The sequence below is a fragment of the Nilaparvata lugens genome, chromosome X (assembly GCF_014356525.2).
Source record: "Nilaparvata lugens isolate BPH chromosome X, ASM1435652v1, whole genome shotgun sequence".
Taxonomy (NCBI): Eukaryota; Metazoa; Arthropoda; class Insecta; order Hemiptera; family Delphacidae; genus Nilaparvata; species Nilaparvata lugens.
This window is the reverse complement of record NC_052518.1, coordinates 95,373,853-95,397,186: the sequence shown is the minus strand read 5'-3', so window position 1 is coordinate 95,397,186 and position 23,334 is coordinate 95,373,853. Positions and strand designations below refer to the sequence as shown.

At 32.0% G+C, this 23,334-nt stretch overlaps 1 protein-coding gene across 1 annotated transcript; it reads right to left on the bottom strand.

The window, feature by feature from the left end:
* Positions 1–311: 311 nt before the first annotated feature.
* Positions 312–22,960, bottom strand: LOC111055489 (partitioning defective protein 6). The gene is made up of 5 exons (XM_022343046.2): positions 22,667–22,960; positions 17,185–17,410; positions 14,703–14,830; positions 12,676–12,942; positions 312–8,458 (listed from the first exon to the last, which is right to left on the bottom strand). Exons 1-5 carry the CDS (start codon positions 22,736–22,738, stop codon positions 8,180–8,182), a joined length of 972 nt encoding a protein of 323 aa, XP_022198738.1. The 5' UTR covers positions 22,739–22,960; the 3' UTR covers positions 312–8,179.
* Positions 22,961–23,334: the final 374 nt, after the last annotated feature.

The following is a 23,334-nucleotide window of genomic DNA, read 5'->3' as shown; positions in this document are numbered from 1 at the left end:
ACTGAAACCAAACTACAAATTAAGTAATAAAAGAAAATAAATGAATAAAGCAATGAAAAAAACATTCAATTTTTCATTGTGATTCAGAATATGTTGGCCCCTATTTCCCCAATAAGATTCTAATATGTTAAAGACATTACAGACAATATAAACCATAAATAAAAGAGGTAGAAGGGTGAACGAGAAGTAACTAAAGTAAAAAAACCATCATCAGAATTGAGACAAAAGTACCAATCTAGAGAGCTAATAGAAAACGTTCCGAGAAACATAGATATGGAAAATGCAATAAGAACTAGAGTAACAAGAACCTGAATTGGATGTAAAGTGAACAAATTAAAAAAAATCTCTAAGTTTTAAGTTTTAGGTATAATACTTGAAATTGGAGAAATAATTATTGGGTGCAGTAAAAATTGGTGCAGGTCAAATTAAAAAAATCTCTACATAAGTTTTAGGTACCTACAATACTTGACATTGGAGAAATTATGATTACGTGCGGTCAAGGGGAACTAACAATCATAACAATTTTAACAATCATATTGGACTACCCAATAAAGACGAACATCTAAGATTATTTGCTTAGTGGATTAATAGTTTGGAATTTAAAGTGCTGTGGAGAGGGTTGGAGGTTTTCAATTTTTTAACATGCAACTGTTCCCCAAGCCAGGAAATGTTTTTTCAAATATCAGCATTTAAACCCCAGTTTACCCAATCGAGGGTTGAAAGAGACTATCTAATAATCACTCAACACTGAATTAGAAATTTATATAAGAAATAAATGTCACTAAATATTTGTTTAGGCAACTGGGAATTAACGCGGGAACCTATAAAAAAAATAGTTGCATTTTCTTAATATATTATAATCAGTAATTTATGTATTTTAATTTCAATCAATTTTCATTTTATTTTGAACTGTAATGTAATACAATACTGTATTCTATCAAGGAATCATCCTTGAGCTTCCTCACATTAATTTATCAAACATTTTTCAAGTTTAAAACAATAAATATATTTCTAAATCAATAATACTGACAACTTTTATGCTTATATTTCCAGTGAATAACACTTCTTCAAACAAATTAGCTTCATGCAACGGTGCAAATTTTTAAGAAGAAAATTGCAAAAATTTTAAATTTCAATAATGCAATCAATGTAGTTATTATTAATTGTCAAGATGATGGACATTATGAATACTTTAGCCAGTACACTACGAACATAATATTTTAAAATAATAGAAGTTTCAAGTACAATTCCCATATCAAAATCTCAACTGTAGTATAATATCTATGAGTTATATTGACAATATTTAACAAAATATTATAGATAAAATATAATAAAAGTGGAATGAGTAACATATCACATAAAGATATAAAGTTAAGAGTATATAATAATTATGAAGTTGACATCACATTGAATGTAAAAGAATACTTATTATAAATAATGAAAACAAATAAACTGCTCAACTCTATGCTTTGATAAAGTAATCAAATATAAAGTACTGGAAAATCAAACATAGAGTCTTGTATTGATTAATGTAGGTACACTAAGCTACATTATGTTGAATTTAATCATGAGTTAAAAAAATTTAAAGGTTGAAAAAATTAGTGCTTCATGGAAATACGATAAGTAGCTTTGTGTTTTTGAGGTTTAGATTCAAATGAACCAATATTACGAGTTAAACAGTGAAAAAAAGCTTCTATATCCACAAAACGCAAAAAATAATTATTGAAATCCATTATTCTCATTCTGGAAGTTTCTGAAAAATTTGGTTCCTCTATAGATAGATAGGAATGTTGGAAATTCATAGTGAATCATCTACAACCTTTTTTCACCATTTTCTATAATATTTGTATATTAAATTTTATGTTGCGATAAAATGGAAACATATCAAAGGCAATTTTCGCTGCATTGATTGAAGATGAGAATAAAGAATAATTCATCTTTGAACCATAATGAGAATGCAACAGTTTTTCATGACAGTACTACTCTATTTACATTCAATATTTCGAAAAAGACAAGAAAGCAAAAATAGTGGCATTACATTAATCTTAGATGACTACAAAATTAAAAAAATATATATAATAGAAATGTACAGTACTCGAAAACACTCGAAATCATAAATTGTACGATATTACAGTGTACTTCAGGATAGTGGAACGTTCTTACCCTATTATTTCCAATAGCACAATGCAATTTACTCACAGGCTGAAAAATTTCAAGAATTAGATAAATTGAAGGTTTAATAGGATCCGAATAGAAAGTTTTTAATAATATAAACAGTGAAGAATAAATTTATATTGCAAGGTTAAGAAGGATATTGAAGAGATTAATATATTAATGACCGATGTTGAGGATGGACCAGGTTTGAAAAATATACTGGATATTTATTTATTTAATAATTCAGGATTATTGGTGCTTTATTATCCATTTTTTAATTATTTAATCAAATATTGGAGCTTCTCCTGAGGAGCCCAAGTGGGAATCATGGTCTGAAAGAAAACGACTGAAAATTGAAAAAAAAAACTACTGGAGATTAAGAAGGGAGGCAAATTTAAATAATGATTTGGTTAATTAATGCCTTCAATAATAGGATTATTCAAAATTTAAAAATGTTCTATGTATGGTTGTCATTGAAAATTGACAATTTTTCAAATGTATCATATTCTTTCAACCTGCTATTTATTTTCCATGTGCTACATCATTCAGTTTCTAATAAAAACTGATATAAATTAAATTCCAATGTTTTACTGGGGTGCAGTAAAAGTTTGACAGTTATGGAACCTTTCTTGAGCTGAATACAGTCTACAATTAATTCACATACATCTTGAAGAGAAATGCTCAATAGAATTATCTTTGATTTTTACAAACATAATTAATTTCTCAAGAACATTTTCAGTAAAAATGGAGAGAAATAGTGAGTCTCTCTTTATATACTTTCAGCTAGTAACGATAATAGCAGTTTGTGATTTTTTCATCAACCACAGAGACCAATAATAATATTTTTACGAATTTTTCTATGTTGTCAACAAATAAGTTCGACTGATGATAATTAATAGTTAGAGAAAAATTTAAATGTCTTCCAAGAATGAAAGATTCTAAGTTACAATAATTTTAACAATTGGAATAAAATTTATAAAGATTAAGGTTACAAATATCAATCGGAATGTTTATGTGTCTATGAACTATTTACAATACAATAAACTATATATACAAATAGTAAAAGAAATATCTCAAAAAGGAATAGACTATTCTACATTACTATAACTGCAACTTATAACTGTCGAATAGAAAACCTTTTAGAATATCACGAATTGCTAATTTCATGCCAACAAATTTGTACAATACTTGAGAAATTCAATACATATTAGCCGAATAAATTTATAATGCATGTAAAAAGTCAGCGGAGGCTGATATTAGATTTCATGCATCTGAATGTATTTAGTCAAAATTTTATCCATTGCTACGTTCTAGCTGCAACTCATACTCAAAGAAAATTAAGAGCAGCAAAGGAAATACGAATTTTTCATTGATTAAATTACTGAATGTGAACATTTCCAAGATATACGCTGAATCAATACTATCTGTCTTCTGTGTGGTTAGCACGATTCCAGATAAATTAAGTTAGAATATTTGGTCTGAGCATTAACAAAATTTCAATCTTTCCTATCAACTGATAGATCAGCTAATAAATAGACGGCTAATCTTCAATTGTTCAAGCTTCCCATGAAGCTTACCAGAGGCACAATTGAATATATGAATCAATTCCTGATCATACATCATAATGCAATACAATAGATAATCAAACTATGATAAAAGTCTTTAAAACCAGCTAACAGAACAATCAATACTGAAAATCAAACAGCAGTAAACTTTTAAACAATTAATACATGTAATTCAAACATAACCTTAATATTCAACAATAACATTATTCAATAAACTTACTGTGAGAATAATTGAAAAACGTTTAATATAATCCGATAAAATTAAACTAAATAGTGTGGTGTTGTTACTATTCTTAACTGGTTTATTGTGAAAGCACTACACAAAGAACACTATTGTACAAAGAACACTTTTCGAAATATTATTAGTGTGAAACAATAATTAACTTCCTGCATTTCGTTTTAAACAGAAAATATATTGGTAAAATTGGCACATTATGAAGTTATAAACGATCAAACGATTGTGTAAACCAGATGAGGTCAAAACAGATACAATTCTGTGAAACGTTTAGCACGAATACTTAATACTGATCGAAAATTTCAAAAATACTTCAAATACGACAAAACACTCACAAATAACTTGTGGTTTAGAGAAAACTGAGGTAAATGTGACACTCTATTGCAGTGATCTAAAAAACTTGGAAGTTTCTCGCAAAGTATCAAGAGCAACTTATTATGCACAAATAAGATTTTTCCAGAAAATAAAAGAGATAGGTTGCAATATTATCATAATATAGGTGTACATCTAAGAGGGGTTTATAGACAACACGAAGTATAAAGTATAATTATTTAGTGAACAACTTGTATCTACAAATACTACTTCATGACACATCAATGAGTACAAGAAATGTTTTCAATTTTCTGCCGCAAACATGAAAGTTCAACACCATAATGTTAAACGTCGTCTACAATTTTTAATAAATCAGTGCCAGAATAACATTTCAACTTGTAATAAAAACTTCAAGAGGTTCATGAAACAACTATTGTTTGATACACCGAAATACAATAGTTTGTCATGGTGAAAAATTTATTAACATTCAGTATTTAGTTCTACAAAGTGTGCAATTAAATTTTGAAAAGAAATTATTGTGAAATGCAAGCTAATGTTCATACCTATGTTTTTTCTTGAAGTATGATTTTCAGAATAAATTGATTTGAAATTTTCAATTAAACCTTCGATCAAAAGTTTATTATTGAGTTATAGACTCTACACACATTTATTAGCTAGTTTTTATAACATATCAGTATGAAATTTACCACTGTATATATCGTTCTATTTTACAAACCATTTATAAAAATAGAGTACTAGAACTACTATCTGCTCACAATTTCAAATCCTTTTAGATCAGTTTTTGGTAATTCATTCACAATATTTTGCTTTTAGTATGAATATCCTATTTTAGTATGATATCCATATCAATATATCCTAATTCTGAATCTGAAATATTATTAGTAAATTGCCAATAGAAGATAAAAAGGCATACTAATACAGTAGTTTGTAATCCACTTGTAAGTTATTGCTTGAATTATTTGATAAAGTATTAATAATGCTCGATACAAACCATTATGTTATAATTTATTTTGTTAATACGTATGAACTCTTACAAGTGAAAAATTCTAAATTTTTCCTACTTATTGCTTTCGGTTATAAATTACGTTCGACGTAAAGTGAATTAGGGTCTCTGATACAATGGGTGAGTCGAATCACAGACCAATTACTGATTCACTTTGAAATTGTTTAAAAACAGTTGGTATCACTGGAGCAGCTATCATTATGGGAATAAAGCATGCTTTCCAGCTGCAGAAACACAATATCAAGTCTAGGACGTCCCTTCAATTGTATCGAATTAATTCGATTTGGTTTGCATAGCATTAAAATATTCTAGTTGAAAATATTAGTTATTGTCCGAGTTCAGTTGAATTACCTCATTTTGATAGGAATTATTATTGTCTACAAGGCAACCGTAATGATTAAGGCTGATTATCACATGGCCGGAAACAATTATATATAGGCCTAATAACGCACCACATCTATCATAAATCGCATACTGCATCAATCGAACAAAAACCGAGGAGTTAGTTTGATTGAATTTGATAATATTATACCAATATCTTCTGATTATATTTGTTACAAGAAATGTATTGATCATACATCTCTGAGGAAACCGAAATCAGGCTGAAAATCATCAGCTTATTACTTTCAAGTTGAAATGAAAAAGATGTTGTCAGTTTCACATAATTTGGAACTATTTGGAGCTGACATCATCTCTTTCATTTCACCCTAATATGGAGGAATTCTTCAACATCTCTATTTATAGTAGGAATATTGTTTTACAGTTGACAAATAGTTGGATAATAACGAGTAAGCCACAAGTGATTGATAAACCTACATTTGGGAGATGACAACTAAGATAGGAGAAGATATTGAAATGTTTTCACCTAATCAGGTATTGTGATTGTTCTACAATAAACTATGTGATGGAATACTAATTGGGTTGGAAGTTGAGGAGTGAATATAAGCAAAGCAATTGAAAGCTAGTTAACGCGTTTGTTTAGACTGTTCAACCAGTATGATAGCCAGTTTTTACATTTTGATCAAGTCCTGTCAACAACAAAGTAGCGCAAAATGACTGGGGGGAATTAAATTTAGAGATTTGTTATATTGATTTTACTCTTAGTAGCATAGTTAAATGCAGATAATTGAAAAAGTCTGAACTATTTCGAACCTTCATTCATTCGGTTTTCATAAGTTCCATGTTAAAGCAATAATAGTTCTACAATTATTCATTCATAATATTTACACTTGGTGCAGTCCAAGCCTTATTTTATAGAATTTGACACTGATGGACGGCATCAATTAGATGATACATCACGTGATTAGTAAGCTATTATCATGATAGCATACAATAATACATCATCATTCAATCAGTAACTAATATAATCATATTATTACTACAAGTCTACATAATTCACATGAAAACAATTATTATTTCGCAATCAACATACAATAAATGAAACAGTACTCAATATTAACAATCAGAAATCAATAACCCACGTGAGGTTGGATCCTGATGGAAAATTAAAACTCAAAAGTCAACGCACGTAATATTCTGAGCTGATTCAAGTGGCATTTTCAAATTTGCAGTAATCAGGTAATGGAAGACTTACTCTACGCTTAGTCAGACTGATAAGATTTCATTTAGGAATATTGGAGTTTATCGCATTATTAGCAAAGAGCACCATTCTGTAAATTGAAAACAAGTTCTTTACTTTGCAAAGAAGTGATAGAAACCGGGAATATACAACAAATTAGAGCAAAAGAAACAACGTGAGATAACGCATGTTTCATATTTTCGTTACTGTGGATGTAAAACTTCGGTTATTCATTGATTTAATTTTTACTGTAGATGTGATACTACAGTACTTCTTGACGTTTTTATAACAGGAGGGTAAGGGTCGACAAAGGATTGCGAAATTTTACGATTATAAAATAATAGGTTTTACCCAGAATGATCGTCAATCAGAAAGAGTTCAAACCTCTTTTGGATTGCATTTCAAAGTTACAGCTTGTCTTTCCATAAGTTTCCATTCAATTGGTTGTATTAATATTAAAATTTCTCAGTTAATTTCAATGTCACAGCTACAGTAAAAATCGATACTAAAATAACCTATGAAAGGCTTGAGATTGCCAGAGTTAGGTTAGATTTCGATTGAACATTCCAAGAAGAAATACCACATGTCAAGTTCAAGCCAGAGAATACGAGTTATGACAGTTCATTCATTTTGGGGAAACGAATCATCTTATTTCTTAGAGTTTCAGTAATCATAGAAATAACGTCACGATAGCAAGTATATTATTGCTAATCTTCAATTTTTCTTAGAGTACTGGATCAATCTCAGTAAGCCAATTGTTATTATAAGATTAATTATAATGAATTTTCATAATAAACGTTTTAGAAGTTCTTCCTATTCTAAGTTGCCACAGAATATCACGATGCTTTAATAAAATCATGCAATAGTTACCACAAAAATATAATGGCCAAGTCATCCATTTACGAAGTGGGTATTCCCTATTGGAATATTATTGGTATATTTTCAAATATACATAATGTCAAGCCACGTAACTGATTAGTTTCAGACAATGGCAATTTGGATAGCAACCATGAAGAACATAAAATTGGCATTGTTTCACATTCCCCTCGGAAACACCGTAGAAATTTGGTCTCCAAATAATAATGCTTCAATACCATAACAGTTCTTGTTTCTACACATGGTAAGCAGGAATAACACATGATTGTGATAACCGAATATTGTTGAAACTGGAGGATGACACTCTAGAAATCAATCAGAAGACTATGATACCCGATAAATCACAAAACAATCCGAATACTGTTGAAACTGTTGTTTGACAGAAGACGATGATACTTGAAAATGGAGAAATGTCACGGCATTGGTGTCAACTGTTACAAGTGAAGTATAGCATCGTCATTGTCGCCCTGTTTGTCCGTGACTGCGGTCGGTAGATCGTTGAGGTTAGCGGTGAGATCGACCACCTCGTCACGATCGTAGGCGTCGTCATCCGATCCGGCCGTGGTCGGACACGATGACTGAGCCGATCCCGATGATAGCTGTGAATTGCGGGAGAACGAGCCTCGTCTAGGCGGGGGAGCCACAGTCCGTTGGTTCGCTGGCTTCACCGTGATTATCAGGTTCCAGCTGTTCGCCACCATCATGTCAGTCACCTGAGACATTGTCAGTAGTTATTATTAATAAATTAATACATAGCCATAGTCTATTCGTCAAAACGAAAGAAAACATTATGTATGCGCTTGTGTACGTATAAAATCAGTGTAAAAGAAACGAGACGGGGCCGCGCTAGCTGAACACTGGGCTATTGTTCCAAAAAGGTTCATCCTGTAACTCTCGACTACCATACTTTATTGTCATCTGATTCTGCTTCATTACCCTCATTAGTGGACCCGTGTGGTTTCTTGAAGGCAATTCTAGCTGGTAGCACCAACTTATCTATTACTATGATGGAACTCATCTTATCATTTGATGAAACTCAACTTGCTCACAAGCTGTATACAGACTAACTTGAGTTACATACAATTCGATACTTATTGAACGTACGATTTTTTGGCATCCTTTCAAATTCTTGAACACAACTTGGCAAACATATCATGTGTATCATGTGTTTGTCAAGTTCCATTCAATATCGTGAAATTGATAAGGACGGCAAACAAATGTACGTCCAAAAATCGTTGTGGGTTTTACAAACTACATACGTTTGATTAAATTTGTTCTTATCATCGCGAGTAATGTGTGTGTTCATCTGCCAATGAACAGCTGAAAGTGCCTTTAAGTAACCAGACTGGCCTACCAATATATTTCTCGGAATGGAAACCTTAAAAATAGACCACGAAAATGTCGACAATCAATAACAATAGGCGACCACTGAAGGGTCACTAGAACTTCTATCTGTCCATCCATTGTTTTCGGTGGTCCCGGCTCGTTTCTTTAACCCTAAAATCAATTACTCATATCAGCTTAATACTCAGGATATACTCATTTCAGCTATTAATAGCTGACATGAGTCATTACTTTTATACTTATACAAGCGCAAACTTCTTCATGTTTTTTCTTTCCTTTCGATGAACAGGCTATAACGATACTTGAAAAATATTCATATATTGTATTGTGATACTTCGTTTTATCAAGGTAAAGAGAGATATTCTGATAGTTACATCTAAACATCGACTGTTCATATTTTTTTTTTTACTTTTTATGTAGTTGAGAAGTTGATATTGTGGTAATTATTCATATTAAATAAGAATAACCACAGATCTGTGGTTTTTGACAATTTCTTAGTCTTCTTATTTAATGTTCATATTATTCTATTAGTGGTAAATTCAAATATATATTTGTAACATCACAGTAAATATATAACGGTCATGGAATCATTCTCTATGATGACCGCTCCTATAGTCGGGTAGCTGTAGGATTCGACACAGATCCAAGGATACCTGCTACCTGCTTGCTTGCAGGATGATCGAAAAATTGCTTGCAACTCAAACTTCAAAACGTTTCTACAGTATCCACTTTTCCTTCAACTTATAGGGCTACCACAATTGTTGAAATAAACTGGAAGAAGACAGTTTTGGGCTATGCCTGTTGTCTTATTCCAATCATATTATATATTATAATTATGATTTTTAATTGTCAATAAAATAAATAATAAATAAAAATAAAAATGCACTAGAACAGACAGAGTAAGAAATGACGAAGAAGAGATTTGTAAAAGAATGTTCCCAGGCAGATTTGTTAAAAGGAATAAAATAAAATCATTTTGAAAACTTAGAATAATGTTATATTATTGAAAAAGTATAAAAATGATATGTAATGTTCCTGAATTTATAAATTAACTCCTCTGGATATGTCGTCCAGCATTCTGAGAAATTATTATTGAAATATGGCAAAATTACAATTGAGTAACCTGATATAAAATGGCAAGTGAACCAAGAAACAATAATATTCACTGCACATTTTAATAGCAGTATGGAAGATTTGAATAGCATTAAATGAAATATTCACAATAAAGTTTAAATAGATGTTGAAACAATCGAAAGTTAGTCTAGAATATCAATTGTGGGTGAATGTGATTATACCTGAGGATTCGTGACGCGCGACCTTGAATCTAATGTATTACACACAAATATATTATTCATGTTGCTTTGACATCCTTCTACTCAGGCTTGCTCCAGCAGATATTTAAGAATTTACAGTCAAATTTAGTCAAAGATCTACAGGAATTTAAAAACTAAGATTTATAACAGATCGAGATACAGGTTTCGGTACAGTCTCTGGATAACTAAAACCCAAGTAAAGTACAGCAGTATTTGTTATACTAACAGCCAAGCATTGTTATTGGTGCACCTATAAAGGTGAACGTCTGCTGCTTCCATCAATAACACTGCTCGGCCGTTACTATAAAATTTACAGTATTTAATACTGTTCAATTGGTGGCCAAGTTGTTTTACTTGATATCAATATCTACCACAACATCACCATCCTACAACATACAAAGTTAAATGTATGTATTCATTTATTTGTTGATGCAATTACAAATCATATATTAGGGAAGAACAACAGGCTTGGCCCAGAACTATTCTACTCCCAAATTTTCATTCTTTCGAATGTAGTGTGTAGTAGTTCTTCTGTATTTTTGTATTGATGTGCAAAATAAATGAGTTTTGAATTGAATTGTTTATTCATTAATTCCTTGTTGGTTATCCATCTTGTTTTCACTATTATTATAAATATTGTATTTTAATATAACTTTGAAGTGAAAAAACACTCACATTCTTTGGTGTGGCGACGACCGTTTCGTGCTGGTATTGCACATTCTCAAACTCATGAAACCATGAGTTTCTGTCGGGCTAGAGAATGTGCAATACCAGCACAAAAGGGTCGGCGCTACACCAAAGAATGTAAGTGTTGTTCCACTTTAAAGTTATATTAAAATACAATATTTATTAATTCAAAGATACATGGGTGAGTGCAACAGCTAAAGCCCAAATAGTATACTCATGACAATAGTCAATATATTGTTATATCGTGCAGGCAAATAATATGGATTCAATATCTATTAGAACACAATAAAAGCTATCAAGTACCCTCTTTTATTACAGGTACGATAAATAATTATCATAAACTAGCAGGGAACCCGTGCTCCGCTAGGGTCTATTTTAAAACTTGACAAACTGAAAACTTGACATAATGATTCTTGAAGAATTGAAAATAGGCCTATAACCATACTCGGTTAGTTAAGAATCTATATGCAAAATTTCAAGTTAATCAGTTCAGTAGTTCAGACGTGATCATGCGTCATACAACATTTTCCTATCCCGTACGTGTATAAGCCAGTTCTTTCCTTTATTATAGTATATTATATATGATTCATCAGCATCTTTGAATGGTAATAACTTTGAACGGTTTGAGATATCGATGTGCGGTTTTCACCATTCATTTCCTCTAGAAATTCTGTATAGAAATTATGTGTCTTATGAACACATTCCAATTTAAAAAAATGAAGTTTGATTCAAAGCGGTTCCAAGATGGCGGAACGAAATTTTGATGCGACTGAAAATCAGTTATTTTTATTCGAATAGGATCCCCAATCATATCTGTCTTCTAATTTCCCCTTTAAAAGAAATGTTCAGCTGTTTCCATACAACTGGAAGCATGACAAATCGAAAACTTGAAAACTGATAACTCGACGTAATAAAATCTTGAAGAATTGAAAATAGGCCTATAACCATCCTCGGTTAGTTAAGGATCTATATGCAGAATTTCAAGTTAATCAGTCCAGTAATTCAGACGTGATGATGCGTCAAACATAATTTTCCTATCCCGTACGTGTATAAGCCAGTTCTTTCCTTTATTATAGTGTAGATTAACCTTCCGGAAGTCGCGCCCTACTCAATCACACGAGCAGTCGCGTGTTGTAATTTTTACAACATCCAATTTTCCAAGTGTTATGTACTCTGTTTACTGTCAAAACATATTAATTAATTGTATAATTACTATTCCCATCTTATTGGATTATTTTACGCCTATAAACATTTGGATGATCACCATTTCGTAGCCCAATAAGGTACACCAAGCAAAGCCATCAATTCTGGGTTGTTGGTTTGTTTACATTCCCCGTATACACTTTCCCTATAATACTTATGCACTGTCGCGACTAAATGGCACCTTAAGACTGAACCATTGCTCGGTTGATACTGCAACTCAGTGGAGTGATGGGGAGAAAGTTTTGGAATGCATAGGTGACTCATTTAATAGTTTTGTGCAGCAAAAAAACTGACACCGTTGCACTTTTTACAACTGCCGAAAGGTTAACAATAAATTGGTAATTTGCTTGATGTAAACGTTGCCAAGCTCACGATATACTTACTTGATCAAGGGTTTTCCCCGCAACTTCAATTCCGTTGACTTCGAGAACTTCATCGTTGACAGCAAGAAGACCCGTCGACTCAGCCAGGCCACCAGGGACCAGGCGAGAAATGAAAATACCCGGAACCTTCTCCAAACCATCGGGTGTGACCCGCACGCTTGTGCCGTCTCTGATGTAGAAGCCAAGTGGTCTTTCAGATCCGTGCTTCAACAGGCGCACTCTCCGACACATCTCGGGCACCACATCAACATCAATGATAGCTGATACCTGCAATTTAAAAAAAGAAAATCAATTCATGAATCAGGCTATACACCGGTTTTTCAAACCATTCAAATCAATCTATTTTTTATTTTCAATGCTCACAAATACACTACTATTATTATGCGTCTCAACTATACTTCAGAAAGGATGCGTACCGGAGTAGCATGTATGAACGAGATGTACGGAGCTTAGGTATTTGAATGTACAACCTGTTGCCATCCCACTTAGAAGAATTATCAAGAAGGAAATTTAGAATTCAATTGAGAAGGAAGCTGCTGTCAATTGGTGCATATTCAATGGAGAAGTTCAATGAATATTACAAACCTCAAGTTGGAGGTTTAAGGTAGGCGCACACAGATCGTCATCGGACGGACGGCACGAATCGGACGATTAGATTTGATGCATTGTTTTCAATTCGAGTGCGCATACCTATACGATGCGGATAGGTGTGCGCACTCCAATTGAAAACAATGCATAAAATCTAATCGTCCGATCCGATCAGCATCGTATAGGTATGCGCACTCCAATTGAAAACAATGCATCAAATCTAATCATCTGATCCGTCCGATGCGTGCCGTCTGTCCGATGACGATCTGTGTGCGCCTACCTTCAAGAGGATAGCACACATTTTCTTGTGGTATAAATGACTTGGCCCTTATAAATAATCAATAGTAGCTGACACAATATTCAATAAATACAAAGCAGCGGTTAATATTGGAAATTAAAAATTCTGAAATTTGTGTCTTTGAGCTTCAAAATGAAAACAAACCAATATGTGCAACATTATAATCAGTTGCCTAATGGAAATAATTGTAAGTTACTATGGAAATAACGAAATACTACATTTTCAAGGTAGTGAGTAGCAATAATTATTTGTGAATCTGGGATTAAATTGTAAATTTTATTCCTGAGGGGAGCGATCGCTTTTAGTACCGCGATACACACATGTTTCCTCTATCATAAAAATAAATAATTCAACATTGATAAGGATACGCTTGTTCAATCATAACCTATAACGAGGCTACCTATATCTAATAGCAGAAGCTCAGAGGTTAGGCACATCGATATACCACCCATGTTATCTAAAAAAGGGTTACTTTACACCCTAGGAAAACGACTTTGGATAGTGAATGAAGGAAAAATATTCATTTTTTACGATAACCTATGTCAGGGTTGGACTCTGCCTGTCGCTTTGAATGCAGTCATATCATGAATCCATAATTCTATCATGTCATGTCATAAATCTATCTAATCATTATTTCATTATCATCAAGTCTTGCAGTAGCAGTAGAACGTTAGATATATTTCATTGTTCCAGCGTTTTGTTTCAGTAGATTGTTAAGAATTGTTTGACTGTAGTTACTAATTGATAAGCTTAGCAGTTAATAGCAAACTATCTTAATTTTGGTTTTCAATATCACCAACCTTTTATACCACTAAGGAGTGGCACAGTATGATCATAAAATATATCTTTTTGATACTTTATGATGTGATCAACTCACTTACACTAATCAGAACATGAAGGAGTGATTAAACGTGATTATATTCATGTATTAATACGAAAAGAATTTTCTTATGAAATAAGTTGAAGTTATGAGCTTATGAGTCCATATTATTAGTGCACCATAATTGATTACTAAGATCGAATTTCATGACAATACTAATACAATATAATAGGGTGTACTTACTTGTCGAAAGTCGTATGGATTCGACAACATATTGTATGTTAAATACAATACTAATATAACATAATAATGTGTACTTACTTGTCGAAAGTCGTGTGGATTCGAAATACAAAGGCCTTTTGACTTCCCTGGTGTTCCGCCAAGAATTGTTGAGATAAGATTTCGAGGTTTAATGGTTCCATAACCGTTGAGTTCTTCAAGGCTTTCACCTATTATAGTAAAAGAAACATTGAAATCAATGAGTGAGTTCTGATAACACAGTTATGACTAACAATAACACATACCAGCAACATGATGACATACCAATTTTATATGATTATTTACCAAATTGATTTGACCATTTTTTCCAATAGTATTGTATGAATTTATAGAACTAGTTCCACTTGAAACGTAGTGTGTTGAGAAATAAAATTAATGATCAATAGATTGATACTTCTATTTATTACGAGTATATTTCCATTAAGGCGGTGCAAAGACTAAAAATAAACTTCCTACTGGTGATATATTTCAAAATTTTTCGATTTGTATATCATCAAGCAATCAAAATGGAAGTTATCTCAGGAAAACATTTTTTCCGATCATTAATTTTTGAGATATGAGCGGCTAAAGTTTATATTTTCGGGACAGAACATTTGAAATTCGGTAAATCCATGAGATTAGAAGGATACATTCTTCATGGTATTGTTGATTTAGTAAAACAAATTTTTTTTCGAAATATCAATTTTTGAGAAAGTTATTCAAATTACCAAAAATAACTCAACTAAAAGTTATTTTTGGTAAATTGAATAGCTTTCTCAAAAATTGATATTTTAAGAAAATTTTTGTTTTACTAGATCAACAATACCATGAAGAATCTATCATCTGAATCTCATGGATTTATCTCTCACCGAATTTGAAATGTTCTGTCCCGAATAATTAAACTTTAGCCGCTCATATCTCAAAAATTAATGATCGGAAAAAAATGTTTTCTTGTGAAAACTTTTTCATTTTGATAGATTGATGATTTAAAAATCGAAAAACTTTGAAAAATATCACCCGTAGGAAGTTTATTTTTAGCCTTTACACAGCCTTAACCCCTGATGTATATCAATTCTTGCCGACGTATTCTTGCAAGAAGGCTAAAGTGCGGTACACACCGACATACTCGGTTCAGTGCGCATGCACCTCAGTTTCACGATGGATTCCGACAAAAAATGAATTATGCTGAAGTTTGCAAAAGAGTGAGAAACCTACGTACTGGGCTCATCCCAGGAACGGTAATAAAACTGTATGGTGATCCAGATAAATTCAATGATTTTTTTAATATCAAGATCACTTTTCGTTTAAGTGGTAATAATAATAATATCGAGAGACCTGGCTGGCTCAGGTCTGGTGTCAAGAGTTTTCAGGTCCACAGAGATTTCACAACTGATCAATTTCAGGCCTCTGACATGACCTACCGACTGCTTTTTAGGCAGCCAGGACCGACGGCCCATTCCGAAACAAGTCATAGTGGTTATTCCACTAATCAATCAATATTATAAATCATCTATTGCCATAAAACACAAATAAATCAATCAATAATCCTTTATTGCCATGAAACACAAAGTGTTTTAATAACAGATAAGTACACCAGCTAAAGGTTAGCTTTGAGTGTACGCTCCTAACTTTAAGAAATACACATTCCTTACTTATTGACATTCGTACGCATTTAAAGCCCGGTTTCACCGAGCTCAGTCAAGCCATTTTATTTTATTACGGATGATGCCCACATGAGCTTTTTGCGAGGGTAATGGAAAGTGTGTTGGTGAATTGATGAGATGATCGAACGTCCATGCCATCGGTGTATGGAGAATTGGGGACGTCACCTACCTACCTGATTTGATATTCAAAACCAATTAATTAGTTTTCTGTAGAACAGAATTTGTTGTTTTATTTTTAAATATTGGTGATCTTTATCTTTGATGTAGAACATATAGTTGAATCTCAATTAGGCCTATACTGATTACAAGAGAAACATTTGTATGAAAATAGCATAAGAGAATGGAATTTTCTTTTTTCTTGATATTGTAATGTAAAATTATGAAATCTAATTATGTTATTAATATTACGATGTATATTAGTATCTTATGCTATCCAACATTCTAGAGATACACCATCCCTCATCACAAGCTTTGCTTAAAGAGAGATGCAACAATATTATTATTTAGAATATGATATTTTATGTAAATATTCATTATTTTATAAAGAATTTGTATTTTATGTTTGTAAGTATGAATTGTGTATTAATTTTTGTTGACATTAATAAATTGAATTGAATTGAAACAATAACAAAAAATAAATACAAAATTCCTGATCCATACAAAGAGTTTCATTTACTTTAAAAAAAAATGAAGTTTCGCTGCCGCACTCTGTATCATATATACTCTGGATGGGATGACTTGAATCATGCTATCTACTCTAGAACGCAGTGGTACCGCAGAGAATCGGCAACTCTGTAGTCCACTTCAAATTACTTGATAACGCCAATCTCAGTATAGGCTATTTTTGTACACAAGAATCCGCAGTTAGTTATTTGACAAACCTTTGCGCTGTATTATAATCCTAAGTAGAGGTTTGGCGCTAACAATGGCTCTTGCCAGGTTGTCATCATTGTTGATGGGAAGCAGATCGCCGTCGCGGGGATCCGTGTAGGAGATGAGGAATGCCACATCGGAAAGCCGATAGAGTCGCTCGATCAGTGAACGAAACTCGTCGTATTTCGGCGGGACGGATCGTGGCAGAGAGAAACGCCGAAATTCGGCGTCAAACTGCAAACAAAACAAACAATTATCAAAAAATCAAATCAAATAAAAATCAAAACTTTATTCACAATTCAAACAATTGAGGGTCCAGCCAAACCCGATGGTTTCCAGTTACAGAAAAACAAGTGACAAAAGTTGATTAAACTTGGACAAAATAAATATGACACTTCAAAGAATTCAAGTAAAGATAAAATCTCATCATGTTTTGATTATGAATTATGTTTTATTGAGGTAATGAATAATGGATTTATTGTTAAATGCAAGAAATATTTTTACAAATAAAAAGAATCATTAAAATACAATAGTTTTTGGCGCGACTGGAAAAAGAAGCCTTGAGCTCCAGCCACGAGTTCTAAAAATACATTGTCACCATACATTTTTGGATGGCGTCAAACATTGGATAATAAATTTTTCAGGATCTAAACCGATCACTGTGATAGAACTATTTTAATACAGTATTACAGAATGAAAACAATTTCCTGAAGTTTCTTCTGAATTTTCTAATTTGATGTCAGACAAATTTCGAGGTAAGAGCCATTACTTTTTATGAACAATATTTTTGATCAATTCAAATTTTCACTACATTTTCTTTCATGAAACCTAAATACCATTTTTTTACTTTTTTACTAAAAACATATAATAAAGCTTCACTATCAAACGTTTATTTATAACAAGAAATAAATTCACACTGTTTCAGAAAAGACAAATAAAATGTATTAAATCTGTTTTCTTATTTGATACTCCTCCACTTTATTTTATTAAAAAGACTATCAAGCGAATCATATCAAATATTTTAATATTAAATTTCACCAAACTAATTACACAAGCACGGAGATCTATGGATGATATCAAACGATCACTGTGGAAGCATTATTTAAATACAGTATTACAGATTGAAAACAATTTTCTGATGTTTTCTTCTGAGTTCTTCTAATTTTGTCAGACAAGTTTCGAGGTCACAGCCATTATTCTGTTCAAACAATATTAGAGTATGCACTGTTTTTTTGTGTTTGCCTCATATAAAAAGTAAATAAATAATTTAAGTTACTGCTGCTACAAAGAAAAACATCAGATGCATTACAAACGTCAACCAATCAATATGAAGAACCAATAATAAAAAACAATAATTGACAATCTAAACAATTAGTGGGAAACATTCAAGGATTGATTCTCACTTCCTATAACCTTCATTACGTTAATGTTTGGAGCATTATTCATTCATTTATTCGTGGATAGAATCGCAAATCATATAAATATGATTAGGAAGGAACAAAAGGCTTGGCCCAAAACTATTCCATTCCAAAATTTTGATAAATTAATAATATTATGTCCAAAAAATAGGTTATGTTTCTACTGTAAAACGTTCAAGTTCATTCTTCGTCCAAAAAAAATATAAATATACGGTAAGCTAGAAATTATTGTTGAAAATATGAAATTCATTTAGAAAACTTCGTCTAATTCAATAATTAATACATGCAATGTTTACTTAGGTCCTTCCTAACTGTTGTAAAGGTGAGAGAGTTTTAAAAACTGTCATAATCAAGAGACCATGAAATTATATTCTACCATATTATAGCAAGAAGCTAGGAGTTCTACAGATTGAATCTGATCAAACATAGAACAATAGATTACTGATATATCTTGTTCCATAAGCGTGATTCGAATGAAACTCATAATATAAATTCACATTCTACAACATCAATTATTAATGGTTATTCAATACTGAATAGCTACAAATGAAATTATTGTGCAATACAAACTATAATCTAATCTAGACCTTTGTATAGTTTCTTCATTCTCTTCAATTGAAAAAATCAAAATAATCGTCAAAAGATATTTTGTAGGAAATATCTACTCAAAACCAATAAATTGCTCGGTTATAACATTTTTAAACAGAAAACTGAATATTTTTTTAACCAAGCTTTCATATGCATTAACGTAACATCCTTCATATATTCGGAATACCAACTGTACTATTTAACATGACGCGCGTCATCTGGAATGCAATGAAGCACTCACCGCATTTCAATTATCACATACCATAGCTTGATTATTTTTACGGGAAATACTTTCATAATAGTTTCATTGTACTGGCTAACAAGGGTACTTCCAAGGGTTTCATTGTACTGGCTATAGAAACAAAATTGATTTTCGATTATTTATGTAGTTGATTCAATAGAATTTTCCGTTTTTGAACACAATAATTAGTGTAAATAGACTTGTCAATTATGTAAAATATGTCTGAAAATCTTATGTTTAAGATAGCAAAATATTCTTTGAATTTCTGTTAAATTTTATAATCGAGTGAAAAATAGAACGAAACAAATCGTTATGTACTCCGACACGATTAGTTTCGGGTATTCAGCATAATCTAATATTTGACAGAATTAAAAATAATATGAGTCAGCTAGGAACTAAAAAGGTAGTAATATTATTTGTTTACTGCAAAATTATTTCGTTTTGACACATGATAAAGAGATGAAAACCTGAAACTAGAAGCAGTAACAAATACTCTAAAATTCAAATAAGAAGAAATTTGACTTTTCTATTTTTAGAAAACTTGATGCACTAAAAACTGATCAATCAATGAGAATGAAAAGTAATAAAAATCTGTATTTTACGTTCATAAAAGTAATGTGAGAGGTATTGATATCGCTGAGACAATAAATAATAGCTGATATGGGTGTGTAATTTTATTAACCATTACAAATCACTGTCATTATTACATTCATGAAACGTGAGTCTAGACTGAAATGAATCAAGCACAAGCTCAATAGATGATTCATACGAGTGATTGATTTTTCATAGTCCTATGAAATCAAGTAATAAAATAGCTATTCGATTTTCATTTCCACGTGTTTATGATGTTTTCGTGAACTATTGGGTTTATAGAACAGATTTCTATAGCCTCAATATCAAGATAAGGCATGAACATGGATTGTAATTTTTACAATAAATCATTATTTCTTTAATCCTTGAGACATATAGATCGGGAGAAATCGAAATACATATTCAAACATATAAATTTCAGACTAAATTTTTCCAAGTTGTGCATTTTAACAGGGCTATTCTATAACTTTTCAATGAATGATTAATACCATTTGGATGGTATGTTATTTTCTAATATAGAACCAATGATTCAAACAAAAATTTATATAAGTATATAAATATTGACATTTACACACTGATTTTACCAATTTGACTGTCTTCACCATAAAAAATGGCCGTTATAAAATAAAAGGATTCTCCCATGTATTTTTCATAATCTACTGGCTCAAAAAAATCTAAATACAGTACTTAATATGATACTTTTTGAAATGGAGAGCCACCTTCCAGTGGCCATCCTAGAATATTCTCGAATATACAGTATATATGGTCATTCTCCATATCTGGAGAAGTTTTTCCTCTATTTCATTCCACTAGGATTATTTTTAGTAATCTCATCTTGATATCATTTGGTACACTTTTTAACATCATACCTATAACTTCCTTAATCTTAAACACTGAAAACCCCCAATGCAATGTTTTAAACCAAGCCCCTATTTAAAATTTCACATCTATTTTCGCTTAAAAACGTGATAGGCCTACTTCAATATTATGATTCTTCACAGCTTGAGACTAATAAATAATTGCAAAGCCTGGATATTTGGTGTTTCTGATACGAAAAACATATAACTATAACTTCGTTTTCCAGTCAAACAAGAATTCTTGACAAAGGTTACATGATACTGCCATGAAAGATCAATTTTTGGATAAAAGACCATGCCTTTTTTCGTTTCAAGGTACACAATCCCGAAAATAATTTATACATTCTACAATTAATGATATTGGTAATACCTCAAAAACATCTCCGAAATTTGGAATAAACGCTCTTGTCTGATTTGCTTAGAATTACTGTAGGATATATTCATGTTTATAAAAAGCTACTAAGCCTAATAAAAGAGATCAACAAATATTAATACAACCTGACGAGAAATTAACACAGCACAAATTACCTACAACCTAATTACCTAACACAGCACAAAGGCATAGAATAACCGGAATACACTAAGTTAGAAGTGTGATGACTTATCCTTTGCAAAAAAAGTGTACTTTCACATGAATCTTGGGCAACTTGGGGCATGTATTGGTGAAGAGGAAGGTAATTCATGGCTTACTATCTTGCTCTGCTATGCCCCGTATGGACGGACCCTTGCCTCCAGTCATCCCTCTGACTCATCTCTATCTTTCAGTTTCTCACCCCAAGGACATCAGATCTATTTCTACCAAGAAGCCATAGGCCCTATAGCTCCTTAGCCAAGTAGCCAAGGAGTTCTAAAACGACCTCTACTTTTTTCCTTCATTCTCTTCAAAAAATCTATTACTGCATTGTTTTCGGTTTCAAACTGTGTATATGACTCGTATAGGCTATAAAGTACTAGACACTTTCCTTGTGGAGAGGTATTCATTGCCGTATTTATTCTCAACCTCCATTGCACCTTAAATTCCCCTAAAATCCTTTTTTAGGGAATCCTCCATGCAATCATGTTTCAAGAACTAGCCTAGGGAAGGCAAGCTTCACAAACATACGTCAATACTGTTTGTATTAGTGTTATTTGTACAGTACTTATTTCTTTCAGGTCCCTATATTGAAATAAGGAAGGCCTAAGGTATCTATAGATTTTATTCAAATCCTGTTTGCATAAAATGCTATTTTAGCTATGTAGATTTTTATTCTCTTATTTTGAATCAAGATTAATTCAATGGAGTTGATTGAATTGAGCTCAGTACAAAGGTACCGTAGCCAAACTTTTCCCCACTTTTAAAGTTCTTCTTGACCAACTTACGTTCCTTACGAATCTTTTTTAACTGGAGGATTTTATAACAGAAATTGAAACAAGATTGAAGCATAGTATAGTGCCACCATACAACAATCGTTTCGATTACATTCACATCATAGATAAATGCTTTTATAATTCTAACGTCGAATTCAAGTAGCCTACATATTCTTATGCACATAATTTGAAGTACATAGACTATGCAATGACAAGGGTATATGAATAGAAATGTGAGCATCAAAACCAATAAATTTGGACAAATTGGGAAGCGCATGAAATATTTTCAAACTAACATTCAGGAATGGCTTTTGGAATACAAATGACAATTGTAAATAATGGCAGGAAATTCGTGAAAGAGCTAGATAGATGAGAAAATTTGGTAGAAATGTGCACAAATAATTGATAATTTGTCAACAAAAGCATTGAAGATGAAATACTACCGTACCTTAGTTTTCACTTCCACTGTTTGGCTGGATTCCAGTTTATGATGATTGCTATTTTTCGAATGCCTAGACATATTTCTGACATTTAAATAGAGCTTAGACTAAGAAATTCACTAAAAAGGCACTGTATCATAGCTTAATTTGTAATAATAAAAGTCCTAACCACTAGAAAAATAGGCAGGAAATTGAGACAATAACCCTAAATGATGACTAAACTCGAAGCTATGAAAGAAGGAGGTAACGTAGAGAACAGAGTTTGCCCAAGAACGAAGAACTGCTCAATGCTCGATCTATCAGTGGCCACTCTATACTTGCAACGACCAAGCTGCTTGGTTGTTGGAAATAAAATAATATCGCATCTCACAAAATAGTAAGCTGACGTATAATCAAACTTCACAAGTATGAACATAACCTCAAAGAATGATGATGAAACCTGAAAAGTTTGAAGGGCTAAGACGTGGATCAGAGAGTTGAATTTTGACTTATTGATGACAATATTGTATCATTCAAAATATTTTTGTGATTGAGGAGCAGATACTTCACATTTCAGAATGTTTGTTTTTATAGTTTGATTCTACGTCACCTCTTCATTTCTGAGGATGCGATATTTTGCCTATGAAGCGCTAGTGTCGCGATAAAATTGAGGTGCCACCATTAAGGGGAAAAGAAT

Bases quoted from the DNA above. Each gene is read 5' to 3' on its own strand.
- LOC111055489 (XM_022343046.2), bottom strand. From the start codon at position 22,738: ATGTCTAGGCATTCGAAAAATAGCAATCATCATAAACTGGAATCCAGC. The intron at 14,831-17,184 runs GTTTGTCAAATA...TTACTATAATAG, and splicing joins GATTATAATACAGCGCAAAG to GTGAAAGCCTTGAAGAACTC. The intron at 12,943-14,702 runs GTAAGTACACAT...TTTAAATTGCAG, and splicing joins ATCCACACGACTTTCGACAA to GTATCAGCTATCATTGATGT.